General features: G+C 46.3%; 1 protein-coding gene across 1 annotated transcript in view; it reads left to right on the top strand.

Annotated features, from left to right (window-relative positions):
* Nucleotides 1-14,036, top strand: part of SORBS1 (sorbin and SH3 domain containing 1) — a 237,035-nt gene that overhangs the window by 158,835 nt on the left and 64,164 nt on the right. The window contains exons 11-14 of the mRNA XM_060125606.1: nucleotides 1,665-1,837; nucleotides 3,531-3,594; nucleotides 5,433-5,507; nucleotides 5,835-5,897. Coding sequence (XP_059981589.1) covers nucleotides 1,665-1,837; nucleotides 3,531-3,594; nucleotides 5,433-5,507; nucleotides 5,835-5,897 — 375 coding nt within the window. The remainder of the gene's footprint in view (nucleotides 1-1,664; nucleotides 1,838-3,530; nucleotides 3,595-5,432; nucleotides 5,508-5,834; nucleotides 5,898-14,036) is intronic.

Below are 14,036 nucleotides of genomic sequence, written 5' to 3'. Positions count from 1 at the left end.
CTGCCTGGCCCATAATAAGCTCAGAGTAGTCCAGAGGCCCCTGGCATTCGCTTATGCCATTCCCTCCGCCAGGAGCACCCTTCACTTCCTCTTTGTCTGGCTGACCCTTCTGAGAGGTGGTGCCTGAACCCAGTTCCTCAGCGGAGTGGGATGTGGACTCCTCTGTCAGCACTGGTTGCCTCCATTCTCATTGCTGGCTCTCCTCTTTCTGCCCACTAGACCGTCAGTTCCTTGAAGGCCAGGCTGGGAATGGTTCACCCCCATGTCCACAGCACATGTGAACGCATAGCACCTGGCAGCTGCTTTGTAAATGCCTCCCATAAATAAATGACATGCCTTGGAATAACAGAACACACTGAGTAGTTTTATAATCTATAGGCCACACGTGGTATGTTTATTAGCTCTCTGTAGCTTCCAATCCTGGATGAAATTAAATAAACTCTAATGTGCATTTAGCAGTTTACCATTTTCTGAGCACTTGGCGTAAGCTATTTTATTAGGTCCTCACAACATTGCTGTGAGCTGGCCAGTTGAAGTGTTATCCCCATTTCTGGATGAGAAAACAGAGGCACAGAAAAGTTAAGTGACTTCCTCAAGGGGAAACAAGAACTTTCAAGTAGTGTCTGGCCACCCTCGTGTGGCTTACCTGCTCCCTGAATTCCTAGAAAAGTCAGAACTACCTGGATGTCTGGAGCACCAAGTACAGACATCTATAGGGCACTTACCACACTGTCCACACATTTTTTAAAAGGGCCTAATGGGCGGAAAACAGTATGGAGGTTTCTCAAAAAAAAAAAAAACCCTCAGATAGAGCTACCATGTGACCCAGCAATTCCGCTCCTGGGTATATATCTGAAAAAAACAAAACCACTAATTTGAAAAGATACATGCACCCCAATGTTCATAGCAGCATTATTTACAGTTGCCAAGGTATGGAAGCAACCTAAGTGTCCATCAGCAGATGAATGGATAAAGAAGATGTGGTATGTACACAATGGAATATAACTCAGTCATAAAAATGAAATTTTGCCATTTGCAGCAACATGGATGGACTTGGAGGGCATTATGCTTGGTGAAATAAGTCAGAGAAAGACAGATACTGCCATGATATCACTTATATGTGTAATCTAAAAAATACAACAAACTAGTGAATAAAACAAAAAAACAGACTCCAGTATAGAGAATAAACTAGTGGTTACCAGTGGGGTAAGAAGAAGGGGAGAGGGGCAAAGTAAGGGTAGGAGGACAAAGGGTTATTATGGGATTATATGAAATCATGTGTGTGAAACTTTTGAAAATTGTAAAACACTACAGAATCTAATCTTTCATCCAATAAATAAAAAACAAATACTAAAGAAAAAAAGGGCCAGATGGTAAATACGTTAGGCTTCGCAGGCCGTACAGTTTCTGTCACAGCTACTCAGCTCTGTCGTTGTAGCTCCAAAGCAGCAGTAAATAACACGTAAGCGAAGAGCATGGCTGTGTTCTAATAAAACTTTATTTACAGAAACCGGGGGCTGGGCCATGGTTTGCTGACCCCTGCTCTAGGCACAACTTCCAATTGAGAATTGGCAGACACACTCTACCCTAGCTGGATTGTTTGCGGGGAATTTGCTTTGGAGCCACCAGAAGAGCTTCAGCTAATGATTGCTTTTCTTTTCCAGATCCTGTCTCGGAAAGAAGAGTGGGAGAGCAGGACTCAGCACCAACTCAGGAAAAACCCACCTCCCCTGGCAGGGCTGCTGAGAAGAAGGTGAAGGATGACAGCAGGCGGGTGGCAAAGAGCACTCAGGACCTGAGCGATGTTTCCATGGATGGTGTGGGCATCCCACTCCGGGTACGAGTGCGGACCTACAGGTCCTTCTTAGGCTTTGTCCTAAGCCAGTGACAGGTGTCCACCCCTGGGTCCATGTGAACCCCGTCTGTGGGTGGCAGAGACCTCAAAAGGAGGGTCCTCGGCACTGTCTTCTCTCTAAGCCCACTGAGGCCTGCAGAGCCTCCAAGAGCTGGGTGACAACTTTTCCCAAAGCATACGTTAGCTGTTTCTAAATCCACGAGAAAAGGGTTTCATGGTCAGATGAATGTGGGGGAAAGCTGGGTGGAACAAAGGCAGATTGCTTTCTCTGTGGCAGAGCTTCTGAGAGGCTTCAGGCATGTGTGTGTTCAAGAGGAGAAGGTCGTGAGCTGTTTCCCAGTCTCCTTCGTTATTGTGCTGTAGTCCAGGGTTAGAGAACCCTGGGAAGAGTGGGAGGCTCAGGGTCCCTGCCACCATGCGTTCAGGAAGAAGTTCCCTTGGATGGGAGATAGCCCGTCATCCAGGGAGAGTGGGAGACTCCCAGGGACACACAGGGTGGATTCAGCCTGCAAGGCCTCAGAATAGGGTGGGTCTCGTGGCAGCCCTGGCGTAGCCCTCCCCGCGGTGCAGGCCCGCCAGCCTCCTGCAGGCCCTGGGATCCCAGAGAAGCCCCACCTTTGCACCTGGATTGGGGTGAACCCCATCTCTCTCCATGTGCCAGAACCAGAACACTGGCTGTGATGTGTTTCTCTGTGATTTCCATTGAGCAAAGGACAGGTGTTTGTGTCCCTTTGGGGAGGCTGATAGAAACAGCAGTGGGCTAAGCCTCAAAAGAATTGTTGTCCTAAGGAATAATAAGTATGCCAATAATAATAAGTAGTAGTAGAAAGAATTATTACTAATAATGATCGCAGTGTTTGTTTGCTAATGCATTATCTCGTTCAAACATGAGTCACCGTACAAGGTAGGTATTAATATCATTCCCACTTTAATAGATGCGGAAACAGGGACTCAGGCGGGATTACTTGCCCAGGATTGCACAACCTGTGGGTGACAGAGCAGACCCTTCCCGCTAACCATCCTGTTGGGCAGCCCTCCCTCTCACCTGCTCACCTGCTCTGTGACCATTGACTTTCTGTATCATATTTTCTCATCTGTAAGGTGGGAGTGGAAGTATCTGATCTAACCACCTGTCTCCTTCCTTGTTTTATTTTTATCTTAAAAAACAACCCAGCTTTGTGGTTAGGATGGAAACTCTCTGGCATTGGATGCTATAATGGGTTACGTTTTAATGTATACATTCTAAATCTAGCCCTGTGCAGGTGGCTTAGATACACTTCTTCAGAGTAACCTGAAATGGGTGATAAGCATATGTTCCTTGTTTCTTACATTTCTAGGAGGCTTTACTTCAGTTTAGTCATCTATATATGGAGAGAGGTTCTCTCTAAAAATTACCTAAGAATGGACACATTTCAAGTGGATCCTTGTCCACTGGTTTCAAAACCTGCATCCTTTTGACCAAATATTACCTCGCAGATTCAGGTCTGAATCCCTTGGTTTGTCGGTTCTTTCTCAACAGTTTTGCATTTAAAAAAGAAAAGATTTCAATGTGAGATCACAGTGACGTACAGAATTACATGAGTTTTGACTGTTGTCACTTTGCATTTTGCTTTCGCAATCATGGAAGTTCCGAAACGTGCTGAGATTTCCATTTTATTTTCCTCTTTGTCTCCAGAACACCGAGAGATCAAAAGACTGGTACAAGACCATGTTTAAGCAGATCCACAAACTAAACAGAGGTATTGATTTTCATTTGTAGAAGCTGTGCTGTGCCTATATGTTGACTATTGTGGTGAGGACCTAAACTCACTTGGCCGGAAGACTGGGCCCTGCAGCTTGACCTCATTAGGCCCGGGCCTGCCTGAGCCCAGCCATGCACCTGCAAGAGCAGAGGGGGCGGGAGAACTTGTGCGCCTGCCTCACATGTGGGAGCTCAGGTCGGCTCCCAAGTCCTCCCTCCCAGATGCTGGGGATGCAGCAGGCTGAGCCCAGCACTCTGCCCGCGTTCCTTAGCACCTGCCTGCCTGGGATGTGAGCAGCTTCGGCTCCCACCTGCTTCTGGCTTTAGGTGCACCTCCCGGTGTCAGCCCATGACTGCCTTGTAGGCAGAGCAAGTTGAGAAGGCATGAACTGGGAGTTAAAAAGTGTTCTCGTCTGGGTTCAGTCCCCCGAGCACTCATGTGGCCGTGGGCCAATCATGGACCTCTCTGTGTCTGTTCCCTTCCCCTTCCTCTGAGGGATGCGGCAGGGCCCAAATGAGAGCAAATTCTGCCTTGTGAAGTAGGACGCATGGTGCACCTGTATGACGGTGTTAATGTGAAAAATAATCTTCCCCAGCTGGGAGCCAGCACTTGGCAGGGAGCCCTGAGAGCCAGTCCAGAGCTGACACAGCAAAGCCCGCTCAAGCTGGGAGAGTAGTGCTTCCAAATCAGGGGCCTGCTGGGCTGCCAGCAGGGGGGACCCAGCATGGTGGGAGAACCCCAGGCCAGTGCTCAGGCAGGTTGCAAGCCCCACAGCTCTCATCCGCCTGTGCCGCCACTCAGCTGCTGGGCAGGGATGCAGCTGCGCTGTGAGAAGGGTACCACTCCTCCTGCAGGCAGAGCATCCTGTCCTTCCCTGTGGCCAAATCCAGTCTGGCCGCCTGGCACAGAAGACACACGAAGGCAAAGGAAAAGCGTCTGATCATTGTCTGGTCAGCCTGTGCCGCAGATAACCAGTCTCTCTGATTAACTGTGGCTGCCAGCTAACATCACTGTTAATTAGCTCCTGCAGGGTTCAGAATGAACCTGGGGGTACCCCTCTTCAATTTGTTTCTAAATTTTGAGATGCTCAGTATTTAGTGTTTCTGAGCCAAGAGTAAATTCACTCTTTTTGAGGTAGATGAGCTCAGTCACGGTGGTGATGCTGGCTGTCTGATCAGATGGTGTCAGTTGCACTGGTCACTTCCTAAAGCCAATGTCCATTTCCCCAGCAATCTGTCTGTCACCTTTAGATCCAGCTTTGGCGGCCCAAATGCCGAGACACAGGTGCATATGTGAAAAATATGTAGTTCTGCCCCTCAGGCAGCATTGTTCCTCTCATATATTATAGATGATAACTCAACCTAAATTACAGATTCTGAGCGAAACTACCTGCCCTAGGCAGAGGTACTTGAAAAATTAAGAATCCACTAATTTGCCCTGATTCTAATGTCTACAGCACAAGCTTTGATTTTTTAAAAAAAATCATTTGATGACAGTTGTTTTCTTTACACACAATTTATTAGCATACTTAATATTTTTTTCCCATAAAAGGTGAAAATTTGAAGCTTTGTGCTAAATGCCTTTTGCTTATTGGAGACTGTATTCATGGAATTCTTTGTCCAAGAAGAGAAATGATATTGTGTCTTTAGACGTGTCTCAGTAATTCAGGCAAAAGGACTGGATTTTTAAAGGCAATTTGAATTCCTTTCATCACTGGTGAAGCTTAGTATGTTCCAGAATTCAAGGAGCCTGAATTGTGTGTGGATTCCTATTCGTTCATTCTCTCCATTTGTATCTTCCTCTATTCTCTCTACCAAACCTGCTCCTCTGCCTAGACACTCCTGAAGAAAACCCTTATTTCCCTACGTACAAATTCCCTGAACTTCCTGAAATCCAGCAAAGTTCTGAAGGTACCATGAACTTAGACAGTGTATCTGTTGTCCTAGCCTTAAATTAATTCTTACAGTTCCATTTTAGGAATAAGATTTGGCTTTTAGATTTTGTTTTGGTAGTCACTTTTGGTTGGCAGAAATTTTATTTCACTTATTTGCATGAATGTGCCGTGTTAAAATAACCAAGTCCTTTCTAATTCATTAATGTCTTTTCAAGTGTGATGCCGTGTGCTTTAATAACACTAAACTAGGTAATCAGTCATTTGAAAGAATCAATTGGAGATTTGTCACTTCCTCCACTTCGTGGTGGATAGTTTCAAAATCCACTGCTTTTCTCTGCTACAGAGGACAATCCTTACACTCCTACCTACCAGTTTCCTGCATCTACTCCTAGTCCTAAATCTGAAGGTAATTAAAGGAAAATCATGTGCCTCTCTGTACCGATACTGTTACTTTCTTTTTCACCTTGGGGTTCTTCCTGGTTGCTAAGAGCTCTCTCCCCATCATTTGCTTCCCTCTAACCTTGTGTTTTGTGGTGTTCTCTTGCTCCTTGCTGACTGTGTTAACAGGAGTCTATCCAGGTGGTATTTTAATCCTGTTCCCTTGGAGTTTACAAGATTAATGGGGTAACCAGTGTGGCTTCGTTACGATACTTTGAACGTGTGGGGCTCTGGGAAAAGCTGCCTGTGCTCAGATACCCAGGGCTTTGTATTTGGGGGTGGTCACGTGATGCTGGTGGCAGCGCACTGACTCGGGGAAGCCGAGTCATTATGGCTCATGGGCAGGAGGTAGACATGCCAGCGTCAGCAAGAGAAGCATTACCTGGTTCCCATATGTGCAACTAACTCTCCACTGGTCCCCTCTTGTCCTGGGTGTATCTCCAGGTATATCTCCTTGGTAGGGAATTCCCCAGGACATATCCAGGTATGGGATTCGGTCGTGGTGGGAGATGATAGCCCTTGAAAATAAGGATTTTGACCAAGCTAGAAACCTTTTCATGAAAGACCTGGCTAGGAATTTGGACCTGCTGGGGGAGGATGGCCACACTTGTATCTAAAAAGATATTCTTTTCTGGGGTAAATAGCCTAGGTGTCAAAGAAGGTTCTAAAAGGTGAGTGAAGGGCAACATCCTGAGAATTATTCTAATCGCAGGGATTGTCTGATTTTTAGATGAGTGACCCAGAAAGAGAGGAGTGGGTGGGGTCGGCAGGAGGCACTTTGATTAAAGCTCTTCTAGGATGAGATGTTGAGTGCTCTGAGCTTCGTTCATCCAAGTAGTAGTGAGCATTTGCGTGTGCCACATGCTGTCCTTGGAACTGAGGACAGTGCCGTGAATAAGATATGTCCTCTTTTCTCCCAAGTTCATGTCAGGCAGGGAGTTGTACAAGGGTGCTTCATCGTACTGGGTCCAGCGTGGTGGCAGTTGTGAGAGCGCGTGTCCAGAAGGCCCCAGAAAACCTTGCTGGTACACAGTAGGTCCTCAGCACATGCCTGAAGAGTGTTGCTGAGTGAAGGCTTTGGACCTCAGAAGCAGAGTTCTTCCTAGGGATGAAGCCCAGTGCAGTCCCGTCTTCAAGTGCTTCTCTGTTCCAATCAGCTCAGCAAACCATCCTGCCCAACCCGCCTCGTCATTGGTGAAGTCATCCATTCAGTCATTCACCAGACTTTTACCGATCACTTAACATATATGCGATGACATGCTGAGATGTGTTAGATACCGTTTTAGTTCAAATACCATATTCCATTTTTAGTCTCCCTGTGATGTGCCTGGTGGTTTCCAACCCTTTCATGCCTGGGGCCTATTGTGAACAAAAAGAAAAGTCTACGGAAGGAACTGATACTTAAAAAATTAAAAGCTGTTGATTTCATTTTAATCAGTGACCTCCTTGCTTCCAGCAAGCGTCCATCTGGTGTGGGATAACCTAGTTTTTTGCTCTTGGGGTGCTGATTCTAGCCAAAAAGCATTGCTTCAGAAACAACGAACTGAACTGGATGAGTGAGAAATTTTTTTAGGGTAATTTTGATCAAACGCAGTTTTTGATTTGTGCTTTATTTGGACTTGGAGAACCCAACCCACTCATAAGATAGGATCCCTTTCTAGGGAAGGTGACCAGCACACAGCATGCCTGAAGGTGTAGAGTCCCATAGACATGGGCAGAGGAAGGCCACCTGGAAGAGTCCTGTGGAGAAAAACAGTGACTCCCATCAGCCTGGAAGAATGCCTTAGGCCTGTCGCAGGCAGTGCCAGCAGCTTCCAGGCAGCCTGTTGAGCTGAAGACAAGGCTTTTGCCTTCTGGCCTCACACCCAGAGCTGCCATGTCATCAGGCGCAGCACCTAGCAGCCCTGGCTGACGATACCGTCTGCTTGGTGGTACACGTCAAGTCGCGCTTCTTTTACCACGAGGCGTAAAGAGTAAGGGTTGGGACAGTGGTTAAGGGTGGCGCAGTGGTTAAGAGTCCTCCTGCTAATGCAGGGGACACGGGTTCGATCCCTGGTCTGGGAAGATCCCACATGCTGCGGAGCAACTCAGCCCGTGCGCCACGACTACTGAGCCAGCGCTCTTAAAGCCCGCAAGCCACAGCTTACCGAAGCCCACGTGCCTAGAGCCCGTGCTCCACAACAAGAGAAGCCACCGCTGGCTGCAACTAGACAAAGCACGGGTGCAGCAACAAAGACCCAATGCAGCCAAAAAAGGGAAAAAAAAGTAAGCGATGACATGATAAGTTTTCACTTATAATTTAGGAAGCAGACCTTACCAGTTTTTATTTTCAAAGACCAAAAAGGAAGAAATCATCTTAAAGGATAAAGAGGAAGAAAATTAGATTGGATATAAAAGATTCATAATAACCAAGATGATTAGACTTCAACACAAGTTTCTAAGAAGTCTTCTTCCCTGGAGATTTTTTTAAAAACAGGGTAGGTTCTGTCTCGCCCCCGCTCTTGCCTAGATGACAGATTCAGACATAGATCACAGATGTATTCAATTAGATGAAGGCTTTTTACAAATGAGAGAAATCTTTGAGCTAGCTCACTTTAAAGAATTGTTATTTTCATTTTAATTTTTTTTTAAGTAATAAGGGAGTCTCAGGTTTGTGGTTTAGATGTTTGTGGGTCCTGGCAGGTCCTCCTCAGCCCTGCCCTTGGTACCACTCCAGCCCCAGTGCTACCAGTCGGTGGCCCTGGGCTCTGCACACCCTTCTTAACATGGGAAGGAGTTATCCCTTTCAAAGAAGGGTGTTAAAGATGGATTAGCACCTAACCAAGGCAGCCTCTACGCATAGTTTTTAACGAGCATTAAAAAATAGACGGATTTACTGAGAAATGTGAGCTGTCATTCTGGAGTCTGTCCCCTGTGGGGAGGAGACGGTTGTTACTGCTGTTTTTTTTGTTTTGTTTGAACTCAGAATTTGAAACTAGAATTATTTACAATAAACCTATCAAAACCTAGCCTAAGGGCGGCTGCCTTTTGTCTAAATTCTAGTTGATTATAAAGTATAAAAAAGACATTTCTAAGTGTCTCAAAGCTGATTCTCCTAAATAGTGAAGGATTATGTGAAAGTTTGTGTCAAGCTTAGCAACCTTCCCCCACCCCCCGCCCTCAGCTACAGTGAAAAAGTAAACTTCTGGCCAGACTTTCAGAAGATAAATAGAATTACCATGTCTTAATCAGTGAGATTTAAAATGTACTTTTAAAGAAGCCTGTAAATTCCAACAAGGTGCAGTCACTTCTAGTCATTTTATAATCTTTGACACCACTCTGTGGGACAGGAGCAACGGTTATGTCTGATTATTCTTTATCTCATGGGGTCGTTGGGAGGAGTTAGGGCTAGGAAATTTGGGAAGCGTAGAATGAATTCAGAAGACTTATTTCTTATAATTTCTCTATATACCCTGGTCCCTAGAAAGCTTATCAAAAATAAAAAGAATTTACCAGAAATCCTTTGGGGATAACTTTACTTTCTTTTTCTTTTAGACCTTCACTTGACCCACCCTCTCCTGCCCACCATTCCTTCCTTTCTGACCCAAAGCTACTTGTCTGTGAATTACACTCCAGTCTCTCTCTTAAAGGCACATGTCCCTTCCCAGCATCTGAGATGCCTCGAGGTCTTTCTGATTGTGGGCGTGGGGAGAGGGGATGTTGATAGAGACTAGAGCCTGCGCCACCCACTGCTGCACCCAGACCATGGAGGGGCTGCTAGACATCCTGCCCATGGTTTCTTCCTGAAGCAGGAGCCAGAGGGACATGCTGTGGAGAAACAGCCTCAGAAACTCCTCCACTGCCTCCAGCCTTAGGAAGTAGCCCTGTGGTGGAACCCTGTTACTAGTGATAATAGCACAACCACTGCAGTGACGTGCTTGGCACTGCCCTGTCTTGAGCCCTTACTGAAGACAAGGCTCCATGCTGGGCACATCATAATTGTTACCTCATGTTCATCCTCCCAGCAACCCCATGAGGCAAGTCCTCATTTTTGGCAATAAAGGGTATGAGGCTCAGAAAGGTTACATAATTTGTGGAAGATCACACAGCAAGTGGCAGAGCCGGGATCCAAACCCAGGTCTCTGGGGTCCCCCAGACGTGGGTTTTTTATTTCCTCTGCTGATTCCTTTCCCTCTCCTGCTGCACTCTGTGTTCCTGGTTGGCCCCTTCGCCAGGGGCTCTCTGATGCCTAACTCCAGGCATCCAGCTTGCCCTGCTTCTGAGTCAGTCATGCTTCGCTCGGCTGAGCCAGAGTCTCCCGGTGTGGCATCCAGGAATATGAGGTTAGGAAAGCTCCCCCAGTAATTTGGCCCATGATCAGGGCTGAGAACCACTGCAGTGGAGGAATGCCACCCTTTTCATCCTCCAAAAAAGGAAGGAGATACTCGCCAATGCAAATTTGGGGATTTGAATATAGAATGAGAGTGGGGAATACAGATTGAAAAGAACACGCTTTTCTACTCTGAACCTGGCCAGATGATGCTGGCTCTCTTGACATGCTTCATGTCAAGAAAATGGGAGATTATTTTCAAATGATGCCTCCAAGTCAGCAAAGCCGAGTAACTGGTGTATTACTTTGTGGTCCATGCCGGTGAGAACCCATTTGGCCCTGTCAGGATAAAGGGCTATCGTATCAGCCAAGGGTGAAATCTCAGACCAGCTTTTTCCCTTGCTTTTGGATGCCTCTTCCACTGCTGTCAGGCTGATGGTGGCCACTGCCACCTCCTGGTGAAGTGACTCAAGACACAACCTCAGGGGGCTTCCCTGGTGGCACAGTGGTTGAGAGTCTGCCTGCCAATGCAGGGGGCACGGGTTCGTGCCCCGGTCCGGGAAGATCCCACATGCCGCGGAGCGGCTGGGCCCGTGAGCCATGGCCGCTGAGCCTGCGCGTCCGGAGCCTCTGTTCCGCAATGGGAGAGGCCACAGCAGTGAGAGGCCCGCATAACGCAAAAAAAAAAAAAAAAAAAAAGACCCAACCTCAGGACACCCTCAGGTTGTGGTGACTTACCACGCCACAGTGGTCAGTCTCACTGAGCTTCTTCCCCGTTCCTAGATGGGGATGCACTAAGACAAGGGTTCAGGAGGCTGATTTTCCCAAGCATGTCTGTATTTGAGTTAAGATAATCCTCTACTGGCCTTAAAGGATTTCTAAGAATAGCCTTATTTTGCTTGAATTCAAGCAAATGGTTCTATCGTTAAGATGCCTGGCCAGGATCTGTGCCCGAACTCCAGCGAGTACTGCCCGAAGGAGGGGCTGAGTGCTTGCAGCCATCACCTTTGCTCCCCTAACTAGAGCTGCCCAGAATTCCTCTGCTTAGCAAGCGCAGAAGTCTGACCTGCGAGATAGTTAAGAGAGAGTAGCAGCGAGTCCCTTTCCACCTTTGAGGGAGGGACGCCCCGGGAGATGAGGCCGGTGAGTTGCTTCCAGCCCTCTGGTCCTTTCATTCCCGTCCTGCTCCACCTCATTCTCTTTACTCCTCACATTTGATTTTTTTCTGAATTTATCTTCTGTAGCTATTCTGACAGCCTATATTGATCTTTTTTCAATGTTTAGAATTTGATTGCTTCTAACCAGAACCTAGACAATTTTGGGTCTGTTCCCCCAAGCTCCCTGGACTCTTCCTGACCATCTTGCCCCACTCCCCCTTTTTCTTATTCTTCCTCCCCAATCCCACGTAGCCTCTATACCCACCTCTGCGTACATTTTTGTTTGACCATTTTTGTTTGTTGGGGGGGGGTGTGTGTGTGTGTCTGTCTCAACCCCTTTATCCTTTCTCCTCAGTGTGTGGGGTAAAGCAGGAAAAGGGATTAATTTGAGCAGTGGAAAAAGATTGTGTTAAAAATGAGCCACTGATATTAGAAAAATAATTTTAAGTTTAAAGGCCTAACAAATGCATAAAATTGAAATTTAATTGATATAGGCAAGCGATTATGCAAATACTGCTTTTAGTCAGTCATCCCATTTTGGTCAATTACACACTTTTTATAGAACAAACAGCACTTTCTCCAGTGTCTTTAAGATTATTATAAATTCTTTAAAAAAAAAAAACTGAAGAAGTCTTTTTTAGTCTATTTAAAGTTACTGTGGTTGGAAAGGCAATTATGTGCCTCCTGGCAGTTTTAGGAGAGTAGCTGTCCCCAAATGGAGCCTCCAAGAACAGATTGCCGAAGCCCAGAGGGCAATCACTGGTGTGCAAACATCAAAGCCCGGCAGGGGTCTTCAGGGCTCAGGAGTGAGTTGTTCACCCCCAGTAAATGCTGCTTAGTGTTAGAACTTTCTGGAAGTCACTGTCACAGGAAGTTCTGGGTATTGCTGCCAAGATTTGATGTTTGCTGCTTGGGGCTCTGAAGGACACAGTCAGCGTGTGGCTCCACCCCAAGCAGGAATCACAAGATCCCGGCTCTGCTGAGCCCACTAGGACGTTCTTTGAAAGGACTCTTGGAGAAAGAGTGAAAGCAGGATTTCATGCATAGATATCTGTGTTCATAGACAACTTGAGAAACATTTCATTTAGTGTGTCTCAACTATGATTAAACACACACATATTTGGCCAGCTCTGGTGTACAGAAATGCGGAAGGTGAACCTTCCACCCGGTTTTCCCATTCAATGTATTTCCAGCTGCATCTCCACCTGTCCCAGTATAGACTTAGCCTGCCAGGAGAAGGTACAAGAAGCAGCAAGTGAAAGATGTAGCAAGAGTGACTTAGTTTTACCCATTTCCCTGGAGAAGAGCAGGAGGAAAGCTAGAAGTGTGGTGGGGTAACTCAGAAAACTTGCTTAAATGTCCCCGGGCGGGGGAGGGGGTGGCGGGGCGTGTTGCAGAAAAGTAGAGCAAAGGCTTCAAGGGCTAGAAGTCAGCCTGGCCAGCACTGCAGTGCGTGACTCGAGTTTCAAAAGAACACCCTCCCCTGCCTCTTCCCTAATAAAAATGATAATGGAATAGCCACAGTTCTCCCCAGGATTGGGCAGATGAGGGTAGAACAAAGTCGCATCCCTATCACAGGGATGAGGGGCAGCATAGGTAGGGAAGTGGGGTCAGAAAGACCTTGAATCCATTCCTGCTTTGTCTTTCTCACTGTATGGCTAAGGGCAAATTTGCTTAACCTCCCTGGGCCCTAATTTCCTTGTCTCTAAGATAGATACTTACGTACCTCCAGGAGTTTTTGCAGGGATTAAGTGAGGCAATATTGGTAAATTACCAGTTACTATTAGGCTCTTAATAATGGGAGCAGCTATTATTTTTATTCATAAATGTAGGTAAAATTTTCTCCCATTAGATTTGCAAGACAAACATTACATATTAAAAGAATAAATTATACATCCCCTGGAACTCGTCCTTACTGCTAGTGTTCCGATGAATCTGTGCAACTTCAGTTTGCCCACTTGAAAGTCAATGAACTGAAATCCACGTGTCAGACTTGGATGCTGTGGACACTGGGAAAAATGAAAAGCTAGTTCACGGAGACACCCCTGCCCTGTGCTAGCCTGAGATGGGGGAGATTTCTTTTCCATTTACCCCAAGTAAGAAACAGCTTTAAGAAGGTTCGGTCATTCGAACTTCTCTGTTGCCTTCACCCCCCACCCCTCTCTTTCCTACTTCTTCTAACTTTCAAAATACACGGATTAACTGTCCAAGCCATGCTGTTTCTTTTTTCCATCTCAGAAGAACTGTTTCTCATTTTCCTTTAACAAGTCCTCTAGAAGTCCACATTAGAAAGCTCTAGGGAGCAAAAACTTTCAAAGAGCTGAGAATTTTTTCAAAGATCTTTGAATGTTTAAAATGCCATTTTTCCCTCATGAAAACTGTGCTGCTTACCTCAAGAGCGAGGTTATAAGTTAACCCTCACCTCACCATCTGCTCCTAGGCTGCCATTTCCCCATGATTCAGAGAGAGACAGTGTTTTGAGCTAAGATGCTAGGCTGGATTTTAAACACTACTTACACTGGTTTCTAACTAAGCTAACTACTCGTTTGGCAGGCACCATTTTTCCAATCAAATCTCTGCATTCAGAGCTGATTTTTCGTTTTCTTTGGTACTGTGGCATTTTATCAGTACAATAATCAGA

The sequence above is a fragment of the Lagenorhynchus albirostris genome, chromosome 16 (genome assembly GCF_949774975.1).
Source record: "Lagenorhynchus albirostris chromosome 16, mLagAlb1.1, whole genome shotgun sequence".
Taxonomy (NCBI): Eukaryota; Metazoa; Chordata; class Mammalia; order Artiodactyla; family Delphinidae; genus Lagenorhynchus; species Lagenorhynchus albirostris.
This window is presented reverse-complemented; position numbering and strand designations above follow the sequence as displayed.